General features: G+C 40.2%; 1 protein-coding gene and 1 long non-coding RNA gene across 2 annotated transcripts; both read right to left on the bottom strand.

Moving 5' to 3' along the window:
* Positions 1-4,914: 4,914 nt before the first annotated feature.
* On the bottom strand, positions 4,915-14,718 carry rtbdn (retbindin). Its single transcript, XM_067570149.1, has 6 exons — positions 14,455-14,718; positions 12,650-12,829; positions 12,434-12,533; positions 11,683-11,811; positions 10,434-10,530; positions 4,915-6,353 (listed from the first exon to the last, which is right to left on the bottom strand). The coding sequence occupies exons 2-6, from the start codon at positions 12,807-12,809 to the stop codon at positions 6,006-6,008; spliced, it is 834 nt and encodes a 277-aa protein (XP_067426250.1). The 5' UTR covers positions 12,810-12,829; positions 14,455-14,718; the 3' UTR covers positions 4,915-6,005.
* A 2,709-nt stretch (positions 14,719-17,427) lies between these two features.
* On the bottom strand, positions 17,428-23,085 carry LOC137201413 (uncharacterized). The gene is made up of 2 exons (XR_010932170.1): positions 22,862-23,085; positions 17,428-18,609 (listed from the first exon to the last, which is right to left on the bottom strand). It is a non-coding gene; the product is annotated as an uncharacterized lncRNA (long non-coding RNA).
* Positions 23,086-24,217: the final 1,132 nt, after the last annotated feature.

The raw sequence follows: 24,217 nt of genomic DNA, 5'->3' as shown, positions 1-24,217 counted from the left end.
AAAACAGGAAGCAGATAAAAACCCTCAGCTTTTTAGTAAACCACGACCTGTAACATGAGAGTCATTATAAATTAATCCACATTGCCCTCTTTCAACAACCTGTCGGTGCCACTCACGTGTCAAAGTCGTTAAGGCATATTTGAGGTGTCAGTATAATTGAAAGACTGTACAGGAGGGGAAGTGACAGTGGCTTCAGGAATGTCGGGGGCGTCCTCAAGATGCCATACCGCTTGGCAGAGCAGTAGGCGAGAGTGGGCGTCCGCAGCGCGCAGGAGCATCTGTGTGGATGGATGGAGATGCGTGCGCTGCCAAAGACAACATTCTGGTGGGACGCGTCAGAGGCCAAAAATGTGTGGCACCAGGGGCTCAAAAGATGGATATTGGGGGGAAAGTCCCGCGTTAAGTCAACGCGAATGAGTCATTAAGCACTCGCGCCATTAGCCAAGGGTCACTAAACGTTTTCATGGGGCGCACAACAGCCCAGACGCGCAAAACAAAGACGACAGTGATCATATGAGGTGGGGAGAGAACTGCTCGCGCTGCTGATTAAGGGGGTCATTTTGAGCTTTTCAGGGGAGAAACTGTGACGCCAAAAAAGTGTTTTTGCGACCGTTGGCCGAGAGAGAAGTTGTTCACAAGCTGGTCTCAGGAAAACTGGAGGGGGATTTCTGTCCTTTATTGCAGTCTGTGACGTACAAGTAAACAAGACAGTCGGTTTGGACTGAAAATCTCTCTCTGTGTGTCTGTCTCTGTCTCTCAGTACTCACGAAAACCACTTCAAACGAGTCTAGGAGTGAAGTGCGGTTTGAGCACATTCTCACCTCAAGTTGTTTTGGAGAGGAAGGTTTTTAACCTTTTTTCATCTGACACGTATTTAAATAGCCTCTTTCCATCAATAACAACTCCCCTATTTTTTGCCATGGATGTGGAAACAGAACCGGGCACGCCCACACAAGTTCTCCTTTTTTCTATGACTTTGTTTTTTTATTATCAAGAAACCAGTATTTCTGGGGAAATACACACTTTTGAGCTCACTGTCTCTTTTTGCTTTATTCAGCAACATCAAATAGCCTTACCTACATACTCACCCCAAGAATCAATATGATGTTATAAAAAGAGTACAGATGCTCAATTTTTTTCTTTTAATTTTCTATAAAATATTCATGAATGTATGAGAATTGCCAAAGGACGAAAGAATATTCACACAGCTCCTACTAAAAAATGAATACTTTTAAATACCACTGCAGTGTCAAGTCTCCATTTACTCTTCACACAACAGGCCTACATATTATAATGTACACTCCAAAACAAGCCAAGTGAAGCCATACTGGCTCTCCACACGCCTCAGCCCACAACCCACACCGAGTGTCTGTGGGAACATCTGTGATGTGAACGGTGACGTATGAAGAGCTCTGGGTGGGTTTGATTTTCCTCTCGAGCCCCCTTCCCCTCCCACAGACTCATATGCAGGCTTGGCTCTCTCACTCATTCTCTCCCTCTCCCCAATCTTCTGTTATCTTCTCGAGAACCATGAATATTCCTCCCACCTTCTGGGGGATCATCTGAGGTTCTTACAGAAGTTGGATCACAAGTTGCATCACTAGTTTTAGACTACACTAATAGGTTGAGAAATGGATGTTTTTTTCATGAGACCCAGTTTTAGGAAAGTTTGCTGCAGTCATAAAAAAACTCTTTTGCACCGCATACTATGTGAGATTATCCACAGTATAAGAATTCATTTTGCTATATAATGAAGTGAATGGTGCTTTAGTCCATTTCAAATGTTCCTTAGGATGTTAATTCTGGTTTCTTGTATATTAAACGTGGCAAAAATTAATGAATCTGCTGTCCCATTAATTTAACACAATTTCATAGTCATGTATTACTGTTCCTATCATAATCCGCTAGTGACAGTAATGTAACAGGACATCACAGAGGAGGCCATTTGTTTGGCTGTGAGATGAGACAGATAACATTGTGACTGAATGTACAGGAAGTGTTGGCATTTAGACAGCATTTATTGAAGCGTGGCCACATCACAATGTGTGTTGGTGTATTGATGACACTAAAGCAGAGCAGTGGCCTAAAACGTAGGTCTAGTCAGTCAACTAGTTAACTCGTTGGCGCACATCGCCATCTAGTGGAAGAAGCTGAAACAGCATCTAAAACGTGACAATTACAGCTGCCCTACTTTCTTTGCTCTTTTATTCTCAGATAACAAAAACACACACATGCACAAATTTAATAATTATCAGTTTTAAGAGATAAATTATCAGTTAGTAAAGGGAACTTTTGGTTACCAGACGAAGACTCTCCCAGCAGAGATATATAATGAATTCCATAACTTATTCCCACCTGAGGTCAAACCTCTGACTTGACATTGGCCTTGCAGGACAATTTAAATAATTTATTTTTCACATACAACCTCACATTTGAATGAATAACTCAGTCCAAGTTTTGGTCTGCAGCAGTTGTATAACTGTGTTATTGTTACTGTAGTTAGATGGAGTTCAAAATGTTTCTCCTATTGCTTGAATATTAAACATCATCTTCCTCTTTAACTAGGAATAACACTATGCAGGATTTAGGTTTGTGTTTACTGTGTAGAGATGGGATAATGTATTTAAGCAGCTCTGTATTATAATATTTTTTTTCTCCATATTGTATATGTATATATAGTATTGTACCATGGGAGTGATTTCTCTTTGATGTGAAGGTAAACCACAGAATGAAACCTGACACAGACAGACAGAGCAGCCATTAGTCACCTCTCAGATGTACTAGTGTGTCTGTGTGAGAGAGAAAGAGAGAGTGAAATGGAGAGGAAGAAAAAAACAAGACTGTGTGTTTTTGGACTTTGAAGGTCAGATCCTGGCCTTGCTGAAACAAATTAAAAAGATAATCTCATCTCATTTATGTTGCAACTTGTTTAAGATGTTGGCCTTGTACAAAGTCTGGATTGATGCCGTAACAAATTAAAAAGATAACCTCGTCTGCGTTATAATATGTCCTATCACTGAAGCGCTCACATACTGGCAGTCATCAGTTTAAATGTGTGTGTGTGTGTGTGTGTGTGTGTGTGTGACACTCATTTGCAACCCTCTCCGTCCAGCTCTGTCATTTGCTGTGATGATGACTTTCACAGAGGACACGTAATTAGCTAACATCATCAAGTAGTACCAGTTCACTACAAAAATAGCTGTGATGGATTCAAACACACACACACACACACACACACACACACACACACACACACACACACACACTGCATGCCTCATTGTCTGTCCTTTTAACAGAAAAATGTCAAGTAGTGTGTGGCATTATCAACATGCACAGCTTGTGTTCACTGCATTTTCACCTGCAGAGGGCACACACTGTTCTACTGAGAAACACATCTTATGGATGATTTATGGGTAAAATCCATGTATTAGTCACTTTTAATGAGATTCCTTTCAAGAGAGATATGCAACATAGACAAGATGCAGTCTTGCTGTCAGTTCAATTGCTGCAAAGCTGAATCACTGAAAGGACTTAAATCATTCAAAGCCTAAAAGGCATTCATTTTAAACATAGGCAGTATAATAAAATCAGACTTTGACAGTGTTAAAATAAATTGTACCGATACTTATTTAAACATAAGACCATTTGAATTCTTCCCTTGAAGCAATGGTTAGGAGAGGGTGAGACTGAGTGACAGCTGTCTGGACGGGAGGGTAAACACACTTGTCATGATGTATCAGTAAATTGGGGGCTGACTGTGGTGAGAAGACACTGCAAAGACACTAGCTGCTCCCATAATCAGAGGTGGAGGCCATGTTTTGAGACACCAGCACATCAGTCAAGTGTTTCTCAGCATGTCAATATGCAATGTTAGGCCATAGATTGATGTATAGGGTTGCTGGGTTTGATTTAATTAGTTTTGAACTAAAAGGAGTACACAAGCTACTCTGTAGGGTTATGAAAATGATCTGATCTCATGAATTTTCAAAGAATATTTAATCTTTAGACTAAAGTGATGCTTTTCTTAAATTATGGAAAATAGACATGTTGGAGAAGTAATTCTTTTCTCTATAACTTTATATAACACTTTCTTAAACAGAGTTATAAAGTGCTTAACAGTAAAAGAAAAAGAGTAAACCATAAAATTGCTAAAATAATTAGATGATTGGAAGAATTCAAAAGGGGAACACAAAATTAAACATTAAAAAATGAGTAGCTTATCAAAAAGAAAACCAAAACAGGCTTAAAAAAAAGTAAGAAAGGACCTAAAATTGAGCCTTGGGGGACACCACAGATAAGGGAGGAAGGCGTGGATGAGATTCTCCCAATTTCAACAGTGAAACCTTTATCACAAAGATAAGAGTGAAACCAAATGACAACCATATCTTAAATACAACCCCCCTTTTCCAAACATTCAGTTACAATTAACTGGTTGACAGTATGTGATATGCAAGAGTATTACATTTCAGTGCAGCCATCAGTGTTGTATCAAGTGGAGAGAACATGGAGGAAGCGCGATTATCTGCTGTGTGTTGTTTCTATTTCCAGAGCTTTGAGGTTTCTGATGCATGGTGCAGAGAAACTCTGCAAGTAGCTCTGCTTAGAAGGGGTTTTAGTATTTGAAGAAAGGAGTGTACAATAGCATTTCCAAACAAGGCTACCCCCTTTGTAAAATCTACTCTCTTTGATAAAAGAAAAAAAATGCAGAAATCTCCTGAGTGCACAAAAAGTTTGCATACATTTCCAAACTTTTCTAAGAAAAATAAAGCGTTTCCAGTGTTTTACACACTCCTCTATGTCTACCTAGAAACATGAGGGTAAATCTAGTATGATGAATCATCTTTCATTGTTTTTTGGATAAAAAAAGGGCTGGATGACAAAGTGCAGTCAGAAGAACTATGACAGGGCTCAGGATGACATTTAGAAATGTTTTCTTTATTGAGAACGTAAAGAAAAGCACAGCAACACCCATTTCAGCAAGCCTACCATAAATCAGACGAGTCAGTTTCCCTTTTTATAAAACATTTACATCTAACAGTGCCTCCCTCTAGACATACATGATGTAATTATAAAAGAAACACCCACAGTACATTGGTGATCAAACTACCAGAACAGCCTTATCTGGTATGAATGCTGCCTCGGCGGATTTACTCTGGCTGGTAGGCAGATTTAGTTTCTGAATATTAAACCTTCCCTCAGGTATTAGGCATACTCCTCCAGTCTTATTATCATACCAGATGCTTTAGTAGTCTCTGTTAGAAAGCCTAAGTTACATTCATTATTTATCATTACTTGGCGTGACCTTCTCCACTATCATACACCTCATGACAAGCAGACTGCACGGTACAGCATCACAACAGCAAGTTCTGCATGTAACTATAATGGACTAATGCACAGATTAAAGTCACCTAGATGATTGAAAAGAGAAGCAGGGTAGTGAAGTACTGGTGCAGGTATATCATGTTTACAATACTGACATGAATAGTCCTCTGGTTAATGATGACATGTTTAATTCATGCATAAGCACAAACAGGACTTAACATCTCCCATGTGCAAGACTTAACACTCCGGAAAATGTGGAATGATGTGTTTTACTGAGCCATACAAAGCAAATAAATCTTCATCTTGTTGGCTGGCAGCAAAACATTAGTGCAGCCATTATGGGATATTAGCAATATATTAGGAGTTTTATTGAAGTCAGTGCCTTTACAGAATTCAGGGTTTTGTCTTTAAATGCCAGTTCAGCTGTGGCGTCTTAAATAGTAATTATTTTTTAAAATCCTGGCTGTTTAAGTTGTTCAAACAAATAACTGACCAGGTGACACCTTAAACCAGATACATTTAAAACCATAGAGATTATATGTGAAATGTGATGATACTGATAATGAGAGCTTAGGTTTGTGTTGTAAGGTTAGTTAGAGGAGCAAGGTTACAACTCAATTTCAAAAGATAAATTTAGGATCTAGACAATTACCTCTAAATATATTTTGATCTATCATTCCTCTCTACAAGCCGCTCCCGCTCCCCTCCCCGTCGTCCACAATGACCGAACGCTTACGCAGCACAGAGTTCCCCTTCCTGCCGCTCCTGGCCTGCAGGGGCAGCTTGGTCTGGCAAGGGGCGCGGTACTGAGGCAGGCCAGTCTTGGTGGTATCCAGTTCCTCCGGGTCATCCTGCTGGGCCCTGAGGGCAGCGATCACATCCTTGTCTGAGGGACTGAGGGTCAGGCAGCCGCAGGGGTGACCGCCGTCACCAGCTTCTCCAGGCTCTCCCACCTCCTCTGGCTCATCCTCCACTGTCATGAAGGCGTCACCCCACAGGCTCTCGCAAAGATCCCGGCCATGCTGGTACATCTACATACAACATACACACACACACACACACACAAAATATTTTTAGGAAGCAAAGACATACCTACTGTTTGAAAACCCTCTGCTGATGATGATGGCTCCACTACAGGTGATACCCAGTGGTGAAAAAAGTACTTAACTTAAGTAAAAATTGGGGCAGCAAAATGTACTTTAAGTCAAAATAAAAAATCTAAAGTAAAAGTGCTCATTATGCAAATGGACCCTTGTCAGAGTGTTAAATTATGAAGCCCCCACGGTCGAAAGATTACAGTTTTTTATCTTATGTGAACAAGATAATCATTTGTGTGCACAAGTTAATTTATCTCATGCAACAAGATTAAAAAAAGCTTTTTTCAGGGCTTCAGGGCTCGGTTGTTAGTTTTGTTGCAAGACAGGTTACAACTTTATCATCCCTATTAGTACATGGTAACACAAATCCCTGCATAGTTGTTTTTTTAACTTTAACACCACAAAACTGAAAACACCTGTGTGAGTATGAAGAGCATAATAATGCTTCATATTTTATGAGTTGATCTAATGTTTTGAGTGTAAAATCTGTAATAACTAGTAACTACAGCTGTTTAATAAATCTAATGAAGTAAAAGAATGCAATTGTATCCCCTGAAGAGCCTGAAAACATTACTTGACCAGATGTACTTAGCTCCTTTCCACCACTAAGTATTAGAGTTAGGAGAGCTCTCAAGTAACAGGTACATTTCCACACTGACGTTGCATTTTTGAGTGAATGCACTCTATTTGTGTGGCTTTTCGCAACATTCTCATAGTATAGCCTTTCTTTGCTTGTAAACATCCATCACAATAATTGATTTTGCCCTTTCAGGGCTGCACCAGCCTTGAAAGCAAAATACCCTCTGCCAGGTGTTAGAGGGGGCTGCAGGCACCTGGCAGCTGCTCTTACAGCCGGCTTTTGTCTGCCTCGCTCGCTCGCCTCACCTTGTCTCCAGCAGCCTTGAGAGCAAATTATAAGACATGACCTTGAAAAGTTCACACCGGTATCTGAAAGACTTCATCTCTGCTCCGTCTTTACGGTAGAGCGACGATCCTGTCAAGCCTCACGGAGTAGACGGACAGATCTAAACTAATCATTAAGGTCACTTCCAGCACCTTTTGTGCTGCTATCTGACAGAAAAGTCATTACAGTGCTCAGTCTTTACAAAGTTATACTTTGAGGAAAAATTCCAATTACTGCTGACATTAGCTTTGTGGTTTCTGGAGCATGAAAAATTATACTCTTCTCTAATAAGACACAAATGCGGATTAAAAGGATATTGCATAACAGTGCGAAAAAACAAATCATAATTTAACATTTGAGCTGTTTAAAACCTTCATAGGGTACTGTAAATGGCATAGGACTATACTCTCAGAAATAGTTGGGAAAGCTAATTAGTGAAGTTTCAGTGACACACACACTGTTTAAGCTCCCATTCTCTACCTCATAACCAGTCATTCAGATGTGCTGCCAAGTCACCGTCTGTTTCTCCTACTATACCTCATCCTGTCCCCTATCTACTCTTCACATAACTTCCACCATATCTCTCCAATGCATTTCTTTCTTCTCTTGCTGATTGCTGCCCTTGCTGTTTGTATATCTCTCCTATTCTCCGTGTGTTTCTCTGTTGCGCACCCCCACCCTAACGTCTGCTTCCTTTCATCCTCCTGTCTGTTGGGGGATTAAGACTGAGTCACACAGGGTGCTCGGAGAAGAAAAAGCTGTAATATATTTACCGTGTTCGAAGGACAAAGAGGATGACGGCTATTTCTCTCCGCGACATATACTCTCGGTCTGACACTTAGGTCTTATCGCAGTGACCCTGTAATACACATAGAGGCGCACGCACACACACGCATTCTGTCCCATCCCCAGGCAGACGTGGTTTGCTGCCAAAGCTAATTCAGTACAAGCGCAAGTAGTTTTAGACGACATGGTGTGATCGAATAAGTGAGATACAGAAATTTCCTGAGGCTCTATCCTGTCCCTTCAATCCTTATCTTATTCAATTCTGCCCTTCTCTGGCCTAAATCTATGACATTACACCTTGTGTGAAAACAGGAAACAGAAAACAGAATCAGTAAACCGGGTGGTGGTGACAAAAGGTGCATTTTCTCTATAGCAGTCATCTATTGCAATGATTCTCTTGGTTGTTGGTCAAAATCAGATTTAGGAAAAGGTAAATTTCATTCCTTACGTGACAAAATAGAAACGATCCTGATTTGAGAATATATATCAGACCATTAATTCACCATATCTGATCCACAGATGCTGCTCTAGATGTGTTTCGTGCCAACATCCAGCACACACACACGTTCACTCTTTGCAGATGTAACCTCATTCCCACAAAACCAGGGGCAGAAAGAGTAGCTAATGCTGAGCTAAATCAGACTTTGGCTGGCAAATAATGTTACCAATGAGTACAAAGACTGAGAGAGAGTGAGAGTGAGTGTGCCAGAGGGATTTTTGCATGCAATGGATGTGTGTGTGTGTGTGTGTGTGCGTGTGTAACTGTGTGCCTTTATGTAAATGTATTAGCTTGTTTCTATGCAAATTGACACCTACTGCAGTCAGCATTTACTAATCCTGTCTGTATCTGTGTATATTTATTCTACACACACACACACTCCTACATTTTGTGTCTGTCAAGTGAACTTTTCAGGAGCTGGGAGAAACACTGATTTGTGATCACTAAGGGGGTTTTAAAAGGTTTCATGAGTGCTTGTTGTCCTGCAGGAGGTCATAATGGAAGTTGAAAGGGAAGCTTGAAAATCTCACAGATTTTGTTGATATTTTCATGGACAGACAGGGACGGATGTATCTGTACACGTTTGCAACTTCGCTAAAACCCTGCAGCAAATCTCGGCCATGAGGTGCACTAAAGTGCTGTGAGCTCAAATCTGCCATCTCTGCTGGCTGAAAAGAAAACAAAATGAAGCTTCACTGCTGTGACCTCCAAAAATGTTGAGAGAGGCAGGCACTTGTTTGCGGTCTCTCTGAGAGGGACGATTTGTTGTTGAAAGCGCTGAGTGCTGTGACTCATTTCTTTGTATTCAGGACCTGTTTAAAACACTCAATTTTGAGAGCTACTTAAATTTATTGGAACCTATTTTGTGCCATTAGTCGTGTCCTACATGAAAATGGGCCAATACAAGCACAAAAAGCACAAAAATAAACAGGCACAGAGGCGCACACTACACGCACTAAAACACTCAGACATTCTCTTTTTGCATTTCCTCACTTAATACAAATCTGTCATTTCTAGCAATCATTTAATAGCCACCAGAGAGACTTAATAGGTCTGGTGCCTGGGGGTGTGTGTTCATTTGCTGGTGTGTCCCTCTCTCTCCCTGTGTGTGTGTGTGTGTGTGTGTGTGTGTGAGAGAGAGAGAGAGAGAGAGGAGAGAGATAAAAAGAAAGAGATAAAGGGGGACAGAAAAAGGGGAAAAGGAGAAAGAAAGGGACACAAACTTGCATAGATAGATAGATAGATAGATAGATAGATAGATAGATAGATAGATAGATAGATAGATAGATGGTGCCCTGGCATTTTGTGTGTGACACTTCGTTTGCTGTCGGTCCCAGCTGCACACCAGCCCCTTCGGTCACTCTGCCTCTTTTTAAATCACCCAGCTGGTCTCTGCCCACTGAAGCAGCACCGAACCTTTTCATGCTTCAGCCACTGCGCTGTTAACCCCTCGCTTACCGCTCTCGACCACCAACGTGCTGACTCTACTGTGACACAGTACCTGACTTTCCACCTGCGACACCACGCTCAAATGACAAGCTTGAGGTCAATCAATGGGAGTCAAACCTCTGACCCCTCTTCCTATGCTGAGTTCTTTTGGCAGGAAAATCTTTGTTAATGCATGACTGTACTCTGCTGACATCAGTTTATATTCGTGCAAATACTAAAATATCTGGTTACAGTTTAACGCAACAGCCTCTATATTGGAATTTGAGGTGTTTTACAATGGGTAGAAAAAATGAAAATGTAATATTTTATACTGAAAAAAACACAAGTCCCAGGTCATGAAAACAGTCAATCACAGATATGCCAGATCACAGCCTACCTGCTGATACTGAACACAGGTTCCAGTGCAGTTCTGTCCTCTGGGGTCTCTAGCCCAGTTACGAGCACACGTCAAGTCCATCCTGCATGCATCAAACCTGAAGACAGATATGTAAATTCTCTAAATAAAACATCTGAAACATTAAACTGTAATTATCTCATTTGAATACTATCAGCCCAGATTCATGTTGTGCACCAGAGAACTGAGGTGTCACTTTTTCAACTGAGGTACCCCATATCTTTAAAGTAATTGTTAGACATTTTGGGAAATACTATTATTCTCTTTCTTACTGAAAATTAGAAGAGACGATGTTTAACATTCTTATGTCTGTACAGGTAATATGAAGCTACAGCTCTGCAGCTGCTGGTTAGCTAAGCTCAGCGTAAAGACTGGGCAAAGAGGGAAACAGGCAGCCTGGCTCTGTCCACAGGTAACAAAAATCCACCTACCAGCACCTCTAAAGCTCACTAATGAACACAGTTTATCTCATTTGTTTAATCTGTACAAACACCAGAGTGTGAAAACAACATGTTGTGGTTTCATGGGGGGTCTATTCCTTGGCGAGAGTCAAGGTGACTCCCAATAAAACCACAACTATACTCATTGGCTTTTGTATGGATTAAACAAACAAGATTTCATCTGGACAAAGCTGTTTCCTTCTTTATGCTAAGCTAAGGTAACCAGCCACTGGCTTCTGTTACGTATTTAAAAGACATATATAAGAGCGATATCGATCTTCTTATATAACTTTTGAAATAAACATAAGCAAATTTTTCCAAAACGTCAAATTATTTCTTTAAATTGACACATGATACAGTAAGAATAAATACATAAACCTTAAATTTAATTACTTAAAAGTATACAAGGCAATTTTTATTAATGTTTTTCATGACAACAATCACTGATAAGACAAGACAATATGCCTATTTTATGTGTTTAGTATATAGTGCATCTGTCTCTATCAGTCTTTCTACTATTTTTTTCCGGTTTTGTCACATCTTTTTAACAAAGCAGTCATGACATGAAGCTGTTTCTCACTGTGTTGGGATCTCCTGGGTGTCTTCATGTATAATTGGTCTCACCTGTGTCATACAGGTCTATGCTGTTCACGGGGCTCTCTGTCTTAGTACGGATAGACATGCTGTTGTTACACTGGCTGGTAATTTCTCTCCTGACAGCCTTATAGGTGAAGAGGGACAGATACTGATTTTGATTTAGGCTTGCTTGGTAATGTGTCTGGCAGCCTCACCAATCACGGCAGAAGCTGTGGCAGAGCGGCACAGCCTGGATGTATGAGCGGCGGTGGGGATGAGGCCAGCGCGCGGCATCAGGGGAGCAGCGGTAAAAACACGACACGCGCTTCAGGAAGCCTTCACACCTGATAAGAGAGAGAGAGAGGGAAGCAGTTGGCACAAACATGATGTATAGTGACGCCTGGATTTAAACATTTATTTGCCCTGGGAAGACTGACTCAGCATAAGAGGTCACGAGGGGGATCAAAACAAAAAGATGTGATAACCTAGTAGTAGATATTGGTATTGTTATGATGTTTATACTACTTTCAAGCTGACTTCCATTATTGTATTAGTAGTAGCCTCGTTTTCTTGTCTCTGCACACTTTTCCCAAATTCACCACCAAGGTGCCTTTTGCCACTTGACAGGGATTAATGTAATAAAGACTGTCTTGGTTGAATAAAGGTAAGTGTGTTCACTCCACAGACCAACAGAAGATATCAAGGTTATTTTCAATTTTGGGTTTGAATACTTCACTCAATACAATATTCATTGAAGCCTTGGAATAAACAAGTAAAGAACTACTAATGAAACCTGCAGTGCCTGTATTTTGGTCACTTGGGGGCAACAGAAACAAGCTGTAAACACAACATAATCCCCTTAAATTGATTCTGGGAACTTGTTCGCAAATAGTTGCTTATTTACACATCCATCATTTGGACTGGACTTGCACTGGACTACAAAGATGGCTACTGAGTGAGACTTACACAGGGCTGAGAGGCCCACACTTGTCCCAGGGTTCATTCTTGTTGATAACAGAGGGAACATGGGAGATGTCTTCGATGTCTTCTTCTGTGCAGCAGCTATCTGTCAACAGCAACGACAGGAGAACATGTCAGCCAGGAGCTCAGATGTAGTTTGATATTTTTATTAAACCATTAAATATATAGTGTTTCCACCCAGGTAAGCACACAATCACTCACTGTCGGCGTACAGCGCGCACTCCCTCAGGTGTGGCTCAGGGCTGGGCGTGGCCTTGTGCTTTCCGTCCCGAAGACACACCCCCTCCGGGCGTGCTCCACCAATCAGCGCAGCCGCCAAACATGCGCAAACCAATAGCAGAGAGCGAGAGGTGACACCCATCTCTACAGCCACAAACAGGTCTGCGGAAAAGAGTTCAGCACATTGGACAGCGGCAGGTACAGGATAAGATAAAAATGTTACAGCATGTTACAGCAGTACAGAAACAAGTTAAGAGATAAGAACTAAGAGTCATAAACACAACAAAATGAAAAGTCAAGTAAATGGAATTCAGTCTATACATAACAATACTTAGACAAGGTTGTAGAAGTTGTAGAAGTAGTAATGGTTCTGGTAGATGTAGCTATATGTATATATTTAGGCTACATGTTATATAGGTGAAGTAATGGAAAGAAGAAGAAAGTGTGAAAGTATATATATATATACACACACATAAACACAGTATATACATATATATATAGCCTATATATAGGCTATATACTCATTACCTGAATCACCAGCAAAATATAAAGATAATGCACACACAATCTAATGCCAATCGACAAACCTGCGCTAAATGCTATGTTTGTGAAGCTAATGTTGAACTTTTGTCGAGCTTTTATATAAAATAATGTTAAATTACATTTAACATATGGTTCTATTGTCCATTGCATATGTATCAGTGAATGCGATCAATGTCTCTGGCTATCACAAATCCTATTGTGGCTGTTTATATCAATTTCCAATATAAATATAAATTACCTTCATGAAATAATTCAACAGCTTGTTGATACATGATACACAAAGTAGTTTTCACGCCCCCTAGTTTACCTGCTTCATTCATTATGGCACATAGTGAGTTATGGCGTGTGAGTGAGACATCCAGCACAGGCTGTTTAGCTCCGTGTGCGCTCTGCGTGTGGTGACCTAGTAGACAGGGTGAGCCTAATTAGGTGGGATTGAGACATCGTGCTGAGATGGATGACATGCGTAGTTGTTTAATCTGACAAGCGGCTGGCCGATGTGTAGCCTACATAACACGAATTAAACAAATCTGTCGGACATGACCGCATGGCCCCTGGACAGGAACGGTGTGGCTCTGATTTTACACAGAGATAAACGGTAAATATGGAGAGATTTGGCACTACTCTACATAACTTCCAGTTTTAAGATATCTGCTATAGTGAATTATTGAAAAATCGATATGGCCGTTGGATGCACACTCAATAATTTATGCCGTTATTCAAAAATATCCTACAAATAAATGTGAATCAGTTAACCTTGAAAAGAAAAAAAATCAATTACTTATGACACATGATACTTATTATCATGAAAATGTATCCATGAACACTAGCTTTGGGCTGTACAAAACATATTGAAAGTGAAGCTCAGACAGTAGCTTTTATAATCTGCAACATATGAAGAACATCTTAACCAAAGGCTGCAACTTTAACAGATAAAAGGGACGCAGTTGTCCAAACCTTCGTAAAAAAAAATTTTTACGAAAAAAATACATTTTTTTCCTATGATGTATTTTAGTGCTTATTGCTGAGTTAACAGTGAACTCAAGGCACTTTATGATGTTCTTTCATCTGTTGTAGCAGCTTTGGCACAATAAACGTCCCCATATGAACCTGTAGTTTTGTGCTATAATAGTATCACATCCCTCTGAATTTTACTTTAAAATTACGACGACCTGTCGTATCAAGTGTTGCTAAATCTCTCTTGTAAACAGTTTGGATTGACATGCATTTTTTTTTTTTTTTACCTGTCGGTGGGATAAAAGATGCTTCGTTCGGATTAGTTCCTTCTGTTTGTTTTTTTAAAAAACAAAACAAGCGGTGAATGCTTTGCTGTTGCTGTGCGTGTGTTTTCTCGGTGGCTCCCCGGTGTGTTGCTGTGGATGCAGCGTCTGTACGCGGTGCTCGGTGCTCCGGTCTCCTCCTCTCTCTGTCTCCCTCTGTGCTGTGATCTCTGCTGCCCGGGGGCCGCTGCTCGCCACTTTGTCACCGGTTTATATGAAGGACATTTCTTCCACCAGGCAACTCACCCCCTCCCTCTGCCCCATGCTGGGAAGCCCTCTCTCTCTCTCTCTCTCTCTCTCTGTCTCTGTCTCTCTCTCCTTCTTCCCCCCCCTCCCTCCCCCTCTTGCACACACACACACCTACACACACACACACACACACACACAGAAAAGACTGGGCTCCCTTCCTTGTTAATCTCCCAATGAGACGTTTACCAAATCCTCCTTGTTGACAGCCTTCCTTCCACACTAGTCTGTCCAAGCAGCGTCGAAGACGGAAACACCGAAATTAGATTTCTCAAATTGATTTAAAGGCAAAGCCGAACCTATCAGGGATGTGTTGCCCTTGATGTTGAGAGGATCATTCACAGGTGGTGCTGAGTCACACCTGTCCTCCCAACCACCAGCTCTCTCTATCCACACACACACTGAGGTCAGGGCTTTTTCCAGATGACAGGGTTAGAGGAGGGTATAGCTGAGATTTAATACTGTATGTACGATATGCTGAGGACAGGGAACACAAATCTCTGCGGAACAAAACACCACAAACTCAGCGGCAAGCTGCTGCACATTGCAAAACCCTTCCTGTTATCATTAACAGAGTTCAGCCTATTTTTCTGGTTGTGGTTATTTTTTTGCCACCTGTGTCTGAGGACATGTCAGTGGATACATGTGGGTCATCTGTGTGCAAAGTAGGAGCTGGAAATGTTGCCAGCAATGCTATACCAAGAGGTGTAATCCCTGAAAGCAGTTTATTAATTCTTTCCTTTTTGTTGACAGACCATTTAAACATTCACATGTGGGGTTTGAACAGGGATATATGTACACATGACAATGGCCAGCAAGTCTGTTTTTCCACCATGTGTGCATTATTGCTCCTGGCTTTTAATCTCACCTCCCCTTGGACCTGCCAACCTAATCCCTGGCTGGGTGCATCTCTCTCTCTCTCTCTCTCTCTCTCTCTCTCTCTCTCTCTCTCTCTCTATCTCCCTCTCTCTCTCTCTCTCTATCTCTCTCTCTCTCTGAGTGCCCTTCCCAAGGCTTTTGGCCACAGAAGAGCAGATGGAGAGTGTCTTGTGGCCTAGATACGTCTGCCTAAAACCAAGACTGTGAAATTGGTGACATGCCTTACACATGATTGGTTTTGGCAACAAAAACTGTGCAGGGACATGAGACCAGACAGATCGGCCATCAAATAAACACACAGATTGAGTGCAGATGAAATGGTCTCGATGGAGAAGCGCCGTACATGCTCAACTCAGATTCACAGTGTATGAGGAGGAAATGAGGTCTCACTTGGGCCCCGTTGTCCACCAGACTGTTTCATAACTGCAGAGGGTCGTCACCACTGAGCACTTTATTTCTAGGGGTGAGAGCAGAGGAGCGAGAGGCAGACAAACAGCTCTCCATCTGGTAATTAGAGGAGGAATAACGATATCCTTTGTGCGAGAGCTATTCAGGGAACAGAGAGAGGGAGGACAAAGCAGGCCATCATGGCTCTCTGTGTACCCTTGTTGTCGTTCTCATTTAACAGGGTTGGGTCACTGCTTGCATTTGAGCCTTAGGCTGGCCCTCAGCTGGCAAACAGTGTCACCCATCCTTGTCGACTCACTAACTGATAGACATTCATTTAGAGTTTCTTTGATTTGCTCCATTGACCTATTTCAGACACTTTAAACAGCAGTACATCTGCATGAAAATAAAAGGTGAGAAGTGGAGAACCTGTCTGAAAACTCTTTATGACAGCAGGAATACAAGATGGGTTGTGTACTGCAGTGAATCCCAAGCAGGGGTGCACATACCCCATGGGGTACTTCTGCAGTTGCCAGGGGGTAACTATGTGGAAAGCTCAACAAATTAAATCAACTCAACTTTGATTTAAGAATATATCCACATTTACTAAGAAACCTAAACATTGACAGTTCAACTGTATGAAAAATATACTTTAACAAAATCCACTTTTATATAATTAATTGTGTTCAATAACAACCAGTTTATAATCCCTTAATGAGACCACACTTGGAACACAATGGGTGGCGCAGATGAGCTCATATTGCTGTGGGGATACATCAGATACTGGTTCACTGCATGTTGAACATTTTCTCTCATGGAAAGTCAGGGAGACTTCAGGGTCTGCATCTATCTCCTCAGCATGAGGAAATTCAATGCAGAGGATGTTTAAGATGATCTTATACAATAAAATATGGGAAACTCCTTAAGCTAACCGAATGCTATCTGGTCATTTTGAAAATGATCCTGCATTTTATCTCAGCCAGCTGGAGTTTATATTACTTTGTAACATTTAATAGTAAAGAGAGACACTAATGTGAGTATAGAAGCTACTCTCAAAGAAAGGTCAAATTCAGTGACCTTTCTGTTGACAGAAAGGTCACTGGTCAAATACCAAATTGTTGGTGTTGCTAATTGAGGTTTTTGCTAAGACAAAGTTTTTCAAATGTCACTGGGAATCTGAGATTTGCAATTTGATAAATATGCACAAAAATGACAACTGACTAGATGTTTTTCTACTAAATGCTTCATTGAATAACTTAGACCTAAAGTTAGATGCTAATGTACAGTAGTCGACCTGGATTGGACTACACTCTCTCTAAAAATCTTTATTTTGTATCTTCTAAAACATATGGCTGTGACCTTTTTGTCTGGATGTTTGCGCATCCATTGCAGGTGTAAATCAGAGAAGAAATCAGCACACTAGAAAATATTTCACCATTTATTCAAAGACAGCAACATGGATTATTTTGAAAGTCATTTTCTGTATAATCAGCTTACACTGAACAAGCATCAGTGTGGGCCCACAACCTCACAATGTAGTTACATAAAACATATAATCAACATGAGCAATGTGACATTATGTGTAAAAAATAAACAACTAACTCACTGTCATACAGTCACACAGGCATTTAAAACAAGGCAACTTTATGACAAAGATAAAAAAAAAACATCAAATACACAGAGAAAACCCTTCTAAGATTCTAGTTGTTTAGCCATTGAGCATTTCCATTCTGTTTCATGCATTGAAAGATTTGTGTTTAAAAATGTCACTGTCCTGGGTCGTTATATGTTGACATGACAAACACATCCAATATCCAGTGAGCTTGTGCTTTGTTGTTGTTGGAAATCATAGAAGTAGTGAAGTAGTCCAAGTTCTCCACCCTGTGGTCACATGGCAGCACTGCATTCAAAGTATTAGTGCCCATATGTTATTACTCATCTATGGCCAGGACCATTGTGAAACACTTACTTTGAAACCATACCATGTCTTCTTGGTAAAACTTAATATCTGTAGGAGCCCTGACTGACTTAAGTTGATTTTTGATTGTTTCCACATCTTCACAGCATAAAGCTGAGATGAATTCAGTTGAAGTGACCCATTTAATTTGAGGAGAAGCATCTCGGTTCAGTTCAACTCTCTCTGTCATTTGTAGCATTGTTAGAGAGAGGAGGCTGAGTCCAGATCTTTGATGAGGACATCGTTCCTAGTTGGTGTTTGATCTTAATCTCCGTTCCTGGATTTTCTTTCCAGTGTTCATGGTCAGGGTAGCGACCGCATAAGTGGACAAGATCATGATGGTGCTCCCCACAAACTGTGACGAGGCTCCCCGCTTCCCCACAAACCGCCAGCCACGTCTTTGTAAGTAAGCGTCTGCTGCCTCCACTGTCTGAGCAATGGGCTCCATACCTGCTCCTTTAATATCCTGGAGGTGTTGGTGAATTCAAAAGTCAGTGCTTCTCTCTGTCTCTCAGGGTGGACTGTGTCCCTCTTGTCGAAGCTCAGAGCACTTGGTTGCCTTTCCCAAACATGTTTCTTTATGTAGTCGGCCTTCTTTGCACACGTCAAATCCTCAGGCTCAGCTGGGTGCCAAGATACGTCAACAACACCTGCAAGAGATTGACAGAATGAACAAGGTCTCCTGGCAGAAGAGAATGTACTACAACACAAACTGTCCAGACAGGACTCAATAATAGAACCAACAGATGTCATTAAGTCTGACCTTCCTTTAGACCTATTTCAGGACCAAGGTCAGCACCAGTAATACAGTTCTGAATACAAACTATCAGCAAATCACCACCTAATCCTACCACCTGTCTGCTAAGTATCACAAAGTCACAAAAAAGCACCCTATTGTGTTTAACCCTTTAATGTTATCTTATACAGCACATTTGAAAAAATCTTGTTGAAGATTATAGGGCTGCTACTGACAATTATTTTCATTATCGATTAATCTGACAATTATTTTCTTGATTAATTGATTAGTTGTTTGGTCTATAAAATGTCAGAAGATGGTAAAAAAATGTTCATTGTTTCCTAAAGCCCAAGGTGACATTCTCAAATGTCTCCTTTTGTCCCGGCCAACAGTCCACAACCCAACAATACTCAGTTTAGTATCATAGAAGACTAAAGAAGCCAGAAAGTATTCACATTTGAGAAGCTAGAATCAAAGAATTTGGGCATTTAAAAAAAAAAGACTCAAAATGATTAATTGACTATTAAAATAGTTGCTGATTAATTTTCTGTTGATAATATTAATCGACTAATCATTGCAGCTCTAGAAAATTAGTGGCACTCATCTTGACTGAGCCATCTCTAGCACCAGCAAGCATTGCTAAAGTAGTGCTGAAATATCTCAACAACTATGGAAAAGATTCAGATAAAATTTTAACATTTGGTAACGATATCCATGGTGCACAAATAATGAATCTGACTGTGGGATCCTGACTTTTCCCCTAGCGCCACCATCAGGTCAAATTTGACATTTTTCCAAATTTTGCCAAAGTGTGTTTTCTTGTGTTTGAATACATGTCAGCAATGATCTGTAGAAAATCACAAGAAGAAGATGCTTTTGCCCCCAAAAACTTTCAAGCTGTTGCATCACCCCACAGAGCAACTCTGATCTATTTTTATGAAGATTGCACTGCATATTATATGACTCTTTGTTTCAATTCTATTTATTCATTTTTAAAAAAGGTTTCATGGGTATTTACATGTATAATGTTTTATTTACTGGATTTTTGCTCTTGTCCATTAAAATGGATGTGTAATTAAAATGCCTGTTTTCTCACTTGAAAAAAAATCTATGCTGGGGCGCCTCGTAGCCTAAGATGCATATTGCATAACTTCAGACTTTTGTTGGATGTCATACCCCAGTTTCCTGTCTCACTGCACTTAAATAATAAATAAATAATCTTATCTAATATCTATTATATGCAGATTGTTACAAGTGTACTTTTACTGTAAATCTCTACTGTTTTGCAGAGGCTCATAATTTAAAAACTAGTGTTCAACTAAGAAATACAAAGATAATACATTTTTATGGGTGTAACCATTAAAGAGTCGATTATGATCTGTTGATTGATTTTTCAATTTCAAATTAAAATGCAATAGGATTTACTTTCCCTAGTAAATTACAATAGTTAAAGCCTCCTCTCTTAAATGTCTACTTAACCACCTTCCAGTTCAACGGAAGGTGTTCAGGTGAAAATCAGTAAGAGAAAACCGATTTCACAGCACCTGCTTCTGTACATTGTTGTCTTCCTCATCATCTCTCTGATATCCAGATTATTGCTTTCTGTGGGGGAGCCTGTTGTTTATCGTATCTCATTTCCACTGCTCACATAAGAAGGAAATCACTAGCTAGGAAAATGAAATACTATATATAAAGGGAGAATCTCTGAGCCATGGTCAGACTGAATTTTGACTTTAAGGAGAGGATAGAGAGACACACAAGAGACATTTCTTAATGCCTGAGCTGTGTGGGTGCACCTTTGGGGAGATATATCTGATGGCAGACACCCAGACAGATTCATGTTTGTATTACAAGCACAGACTCTGCAGCTGGAGATGGATGGCAGAGGAACGTTCAGACAAACAGCTGTGTTTGTCCCATAACTCTACTTCTGATCGATACGCAAGACAAACCTCGCTTTCCCTCTCACTTTCTCTGCAACACTCCTGTTCTCAGGTCTTTCTGCAGCCTCCACATCATGCTTTTAAATGATTCATATTCCAAACCTACACCCAGTATTTATTCAAAATCAAACGAGACTGGTTGGCATATTCAGCACCTACAATTATGTAGGTTTGGCAGTTTTTAAAGACTCAAATTTAACAAACCACATGAGCATTTTTGTCCACATGTAAGAGGTCAGTGGGCGTTGCATCAGTCTGAGCACAAAGCCACAGCTGTGTGCTACTTTTGGGATGTTGTTGTGTACTCTTGCAGGACTGCGTCATCGTAATAGGCTTAGTTGTGTGTGTGTGTGTGTGTGTGTGTGTGTGTGTGTGTGTGTGTGTGTGTGTGTGTGTGTGTGTGTGTGTGCGTGTGTGTGTGTAGGTAAGTCTTTTCATCAACTGTCTGAGGGACTAAAAACACTGGATGGGCCTTGCCAATTCTGCTCTGATGCTCCACCAATTACCATTCATACCAAATACCACTAAAACAAACACACATACATACAAACTCACATATATATGAAAGAAAGTGTCTTGACTTCAATCAGTTCATCCCTAAAAGTGCTTTACTCCGATAACATCTGCCTTTGTTCTCTCTGTCTCTTAGTTGAGTCCTCTGTCTCCCTGTTGCTTTAGCAAAGTATTAATGAATAATACAACAGAGTTCCTATCATTTCTTCTGTCTCCTTTCTTCTTTATCTTTCTGTTCCTCCGAAGATCAACCGATACTGTACAAAGGAGACAGCGAAAGCTCTCTCAGCGTCAGTGTTGTTTACATTGCCCTGAATCAAGAAGACCCACTTGAAAAACATTCACAAATCAAACTGCAAATGGAGGTTGCACAGCCTATTCATATGAAATAAAGTCTCCTAAACTGTTGAAAAAATAGTTTTCCTTCTGTATAAATTCTGGAGTTAGAAACACAGTACTGAGACAGCTCTTATTAAAGTTTTAAATGATCTTTGCATATGCTTAGATGCAGGCAAGACTTCTGGCTTTTTTTTTCTTCTTTTACCTCAGTTCTACATTCGTTGAAGTGGATCACAAAATATTGGATTGACTCAAAAATTGGGTCTAAGGGGACCTGTCCTAAACTGGTTTAAATCATATTTACAGAACAGTAACTTTTTGTCTCTGTTGGAGCAAGGGAGGTCTAAACAATACAGGACTTTATACGGAGTTCCTCAGGGTTCAATTCTTGGTCCTATTTCATTTCATCATAACATGCTTCAAAATGGCCATATTATTCACAGTAGCAACGTTTCCCATCATGATTATGTGGACAATAAATATATATTCAGTGCATTGTGCAGATTAATAACTGGAAGTCACAGAATTTCCTTCATCTCGAACAAAACTGAATTTTTCTAAATTTTTTGGGGGGAAGGGGTACTCTACAACATAGGTAAGAGATTAGTGTTTACCTTACCTCCCTGTCAATTCAAATCTCATATCAAGTCAGGAATGTGGGCATAGTGATAGACTGTGGTCCGTTTCCTGGTTTACCCCTCAAAATCTGTAAAAACTGTATTTTTTTCAGAATACAGGATCCAGACAAAGACAAGACTTACACTGGCCTCCAGTTTGTCATAGAGTTGAATTCAAAACCTTACTGCTTACATATAAATCACTAAATGACTGACTACAATGACTCCTACAATATGAAACAGCCAGACCTCTTAGATCCTCTGCAAAACATTGGCTTACCACACTTGTGGAACAAATTACCAGATGATCTGCTATAAGGTGTGCCCCAATTCTGACCACATTTAAAGCAGACTCAGAGTAAAACCCTGTTATTCTCTGTTGCTTCTATTTAGTTTTTGTGTCTTATTTTCATTTTTTATATCAGTGTTTCCTTCAAATGTGTATACATGCTCACACTTTGTTTTAATAATTCTTTTAAAGTTAGTTTCCAGTTCCTTTTAAAGTTTAAACTGAATATATGTATGTATGGGATATATAAATACATTTCCCTTTCCTAGTCCCAGATGTGGCCTATTCCCAGATGTGGTTTACCAGCACAGATTGCCGTTTTTCTAAATGGAGGGAGAATATTTGCTCATTACATGTATGGATGACCTTGGGTGAATGGGTTTGTGATTGTGGCGTGTGTGTGTGTGTGCATGTGTGTGCATGTGCGTGTGTGTTGATGTGCATTTGTTCTTTTGTGTGTTTTACCCAGTGTGAATGGAACAATCCTCTTATGGTGTCCATTCGTCAGGAGCAGCAGTCTGTCATGCAGTGCTGAGGAGGGTTTAGGGATCTCCTGCTGGGCCAGGCCTCTGGGCTGCCAGCAGGAGAGGCACCTCCTGATTCAGAATGAGACTCGGTGGCCATCAGGATTACCCACAATGCCCACTGCTGCTGTCTCGCCTTCCTAATTGGTGACGTCAGTCCGTGGGTGTGTGTAATTACAGATTGAAGCACAAAGACGGGGGAAAGAATAATACAGAGAGGAAAGAGAGAATGAAATGGATTTTCCTTATTTATTATTTATTTAGTCGACTCTGTCTAGACTGGAATAACAATACAAACACTAAAAACACAGTTCTTATATATAAGTTCAGGAAAAACTGAAAAATAAAATCACTGCAATATAAATACACAATTATGAGATTATATTCATGATTGAAAGCATGATTTGTTCTCTTGGAGCTATAATAATCAAAATTCTACTTGAATCTTTTTTTTTTTGGTTTATTCTAGACAGACACAGGTGTCTTATGCTCATTACTGTGAATAAAAAACAGTATTGGTGTATTGGTAGAAAAATATAAGGATTATAAAGACAACAAAAGCCTCTTTCACTATAGGTATAGGTATAATTACAGCAAGCTTAAAACTGGACCCAGGTAAGATGGCTGTCATATTGTTCCATCTCAGAATGGCATGTCATTATAACACGTCGCATCTAGTATTTTATATCTATGCCTTGACTTTAATTATGTCCTGGTAGGGTATGTGTGTGTTTTTAATTCTGGCTTTATCGTGACCTTGTGATCGTCTTACAGATTAAGTAGTGCTTCCAGTGGAACTGTAATTGAACTGATGCAGAGATTGGCATGTACTTTTGAATGAGAGTGGAAATAGACCAAAATATTGCTCTGACATTCTCCTAGCATCTCAACTCAGATGGGAATATTCTCCTATGAGATCAATCAAGCATACATTTAATCAACCAGGAGGTAAAATATCCCTAAACAGATTTGTAATTCCAGATAATGCACTTGTACAATTCAACAGGAAAGAGATTGAAAACTTTGAGGCTAGAATAAATGACATGACATTACAATCCACCTTGCCTTTACAGGCAAACAAAACAATGCACAATACTGTGCAGCGGTCATACAAAGGCTCTGTTGCACTGCCATCTCTTACCACAGGGAGTCACAGTGGTGATCTATTATTGTGAGCTGAGATGAGAAGTTACTGTCAGGAAATTATAGAGCTTCACATTATTAATGAGAGGCTTTCTTTAGTTTCACTGAAGTCACCTTAAAAGCCACAGTACTGACACACTCTCACATGATTCTC

The sequence above is a fragment of the Thunnus thynnus genome, chromosome 17 (assembly GCF_963924715.1).
Source record: "Thunnus thynnus chromosome 17, fThuThy2.1, whole genome shotgun sequence".
Taxonomy (NCBI): Eukaryota; Metazoa; Chordata; class Actinopteri; order Scombriformes; family Scombridae; genus Thunnus; species Thunnus thynnus.
The sequence above is the reverse complement of the archived record's forward strand: the minus strand, read 5'-3'. Positions and strand labels throughout refer to the sequence as shown.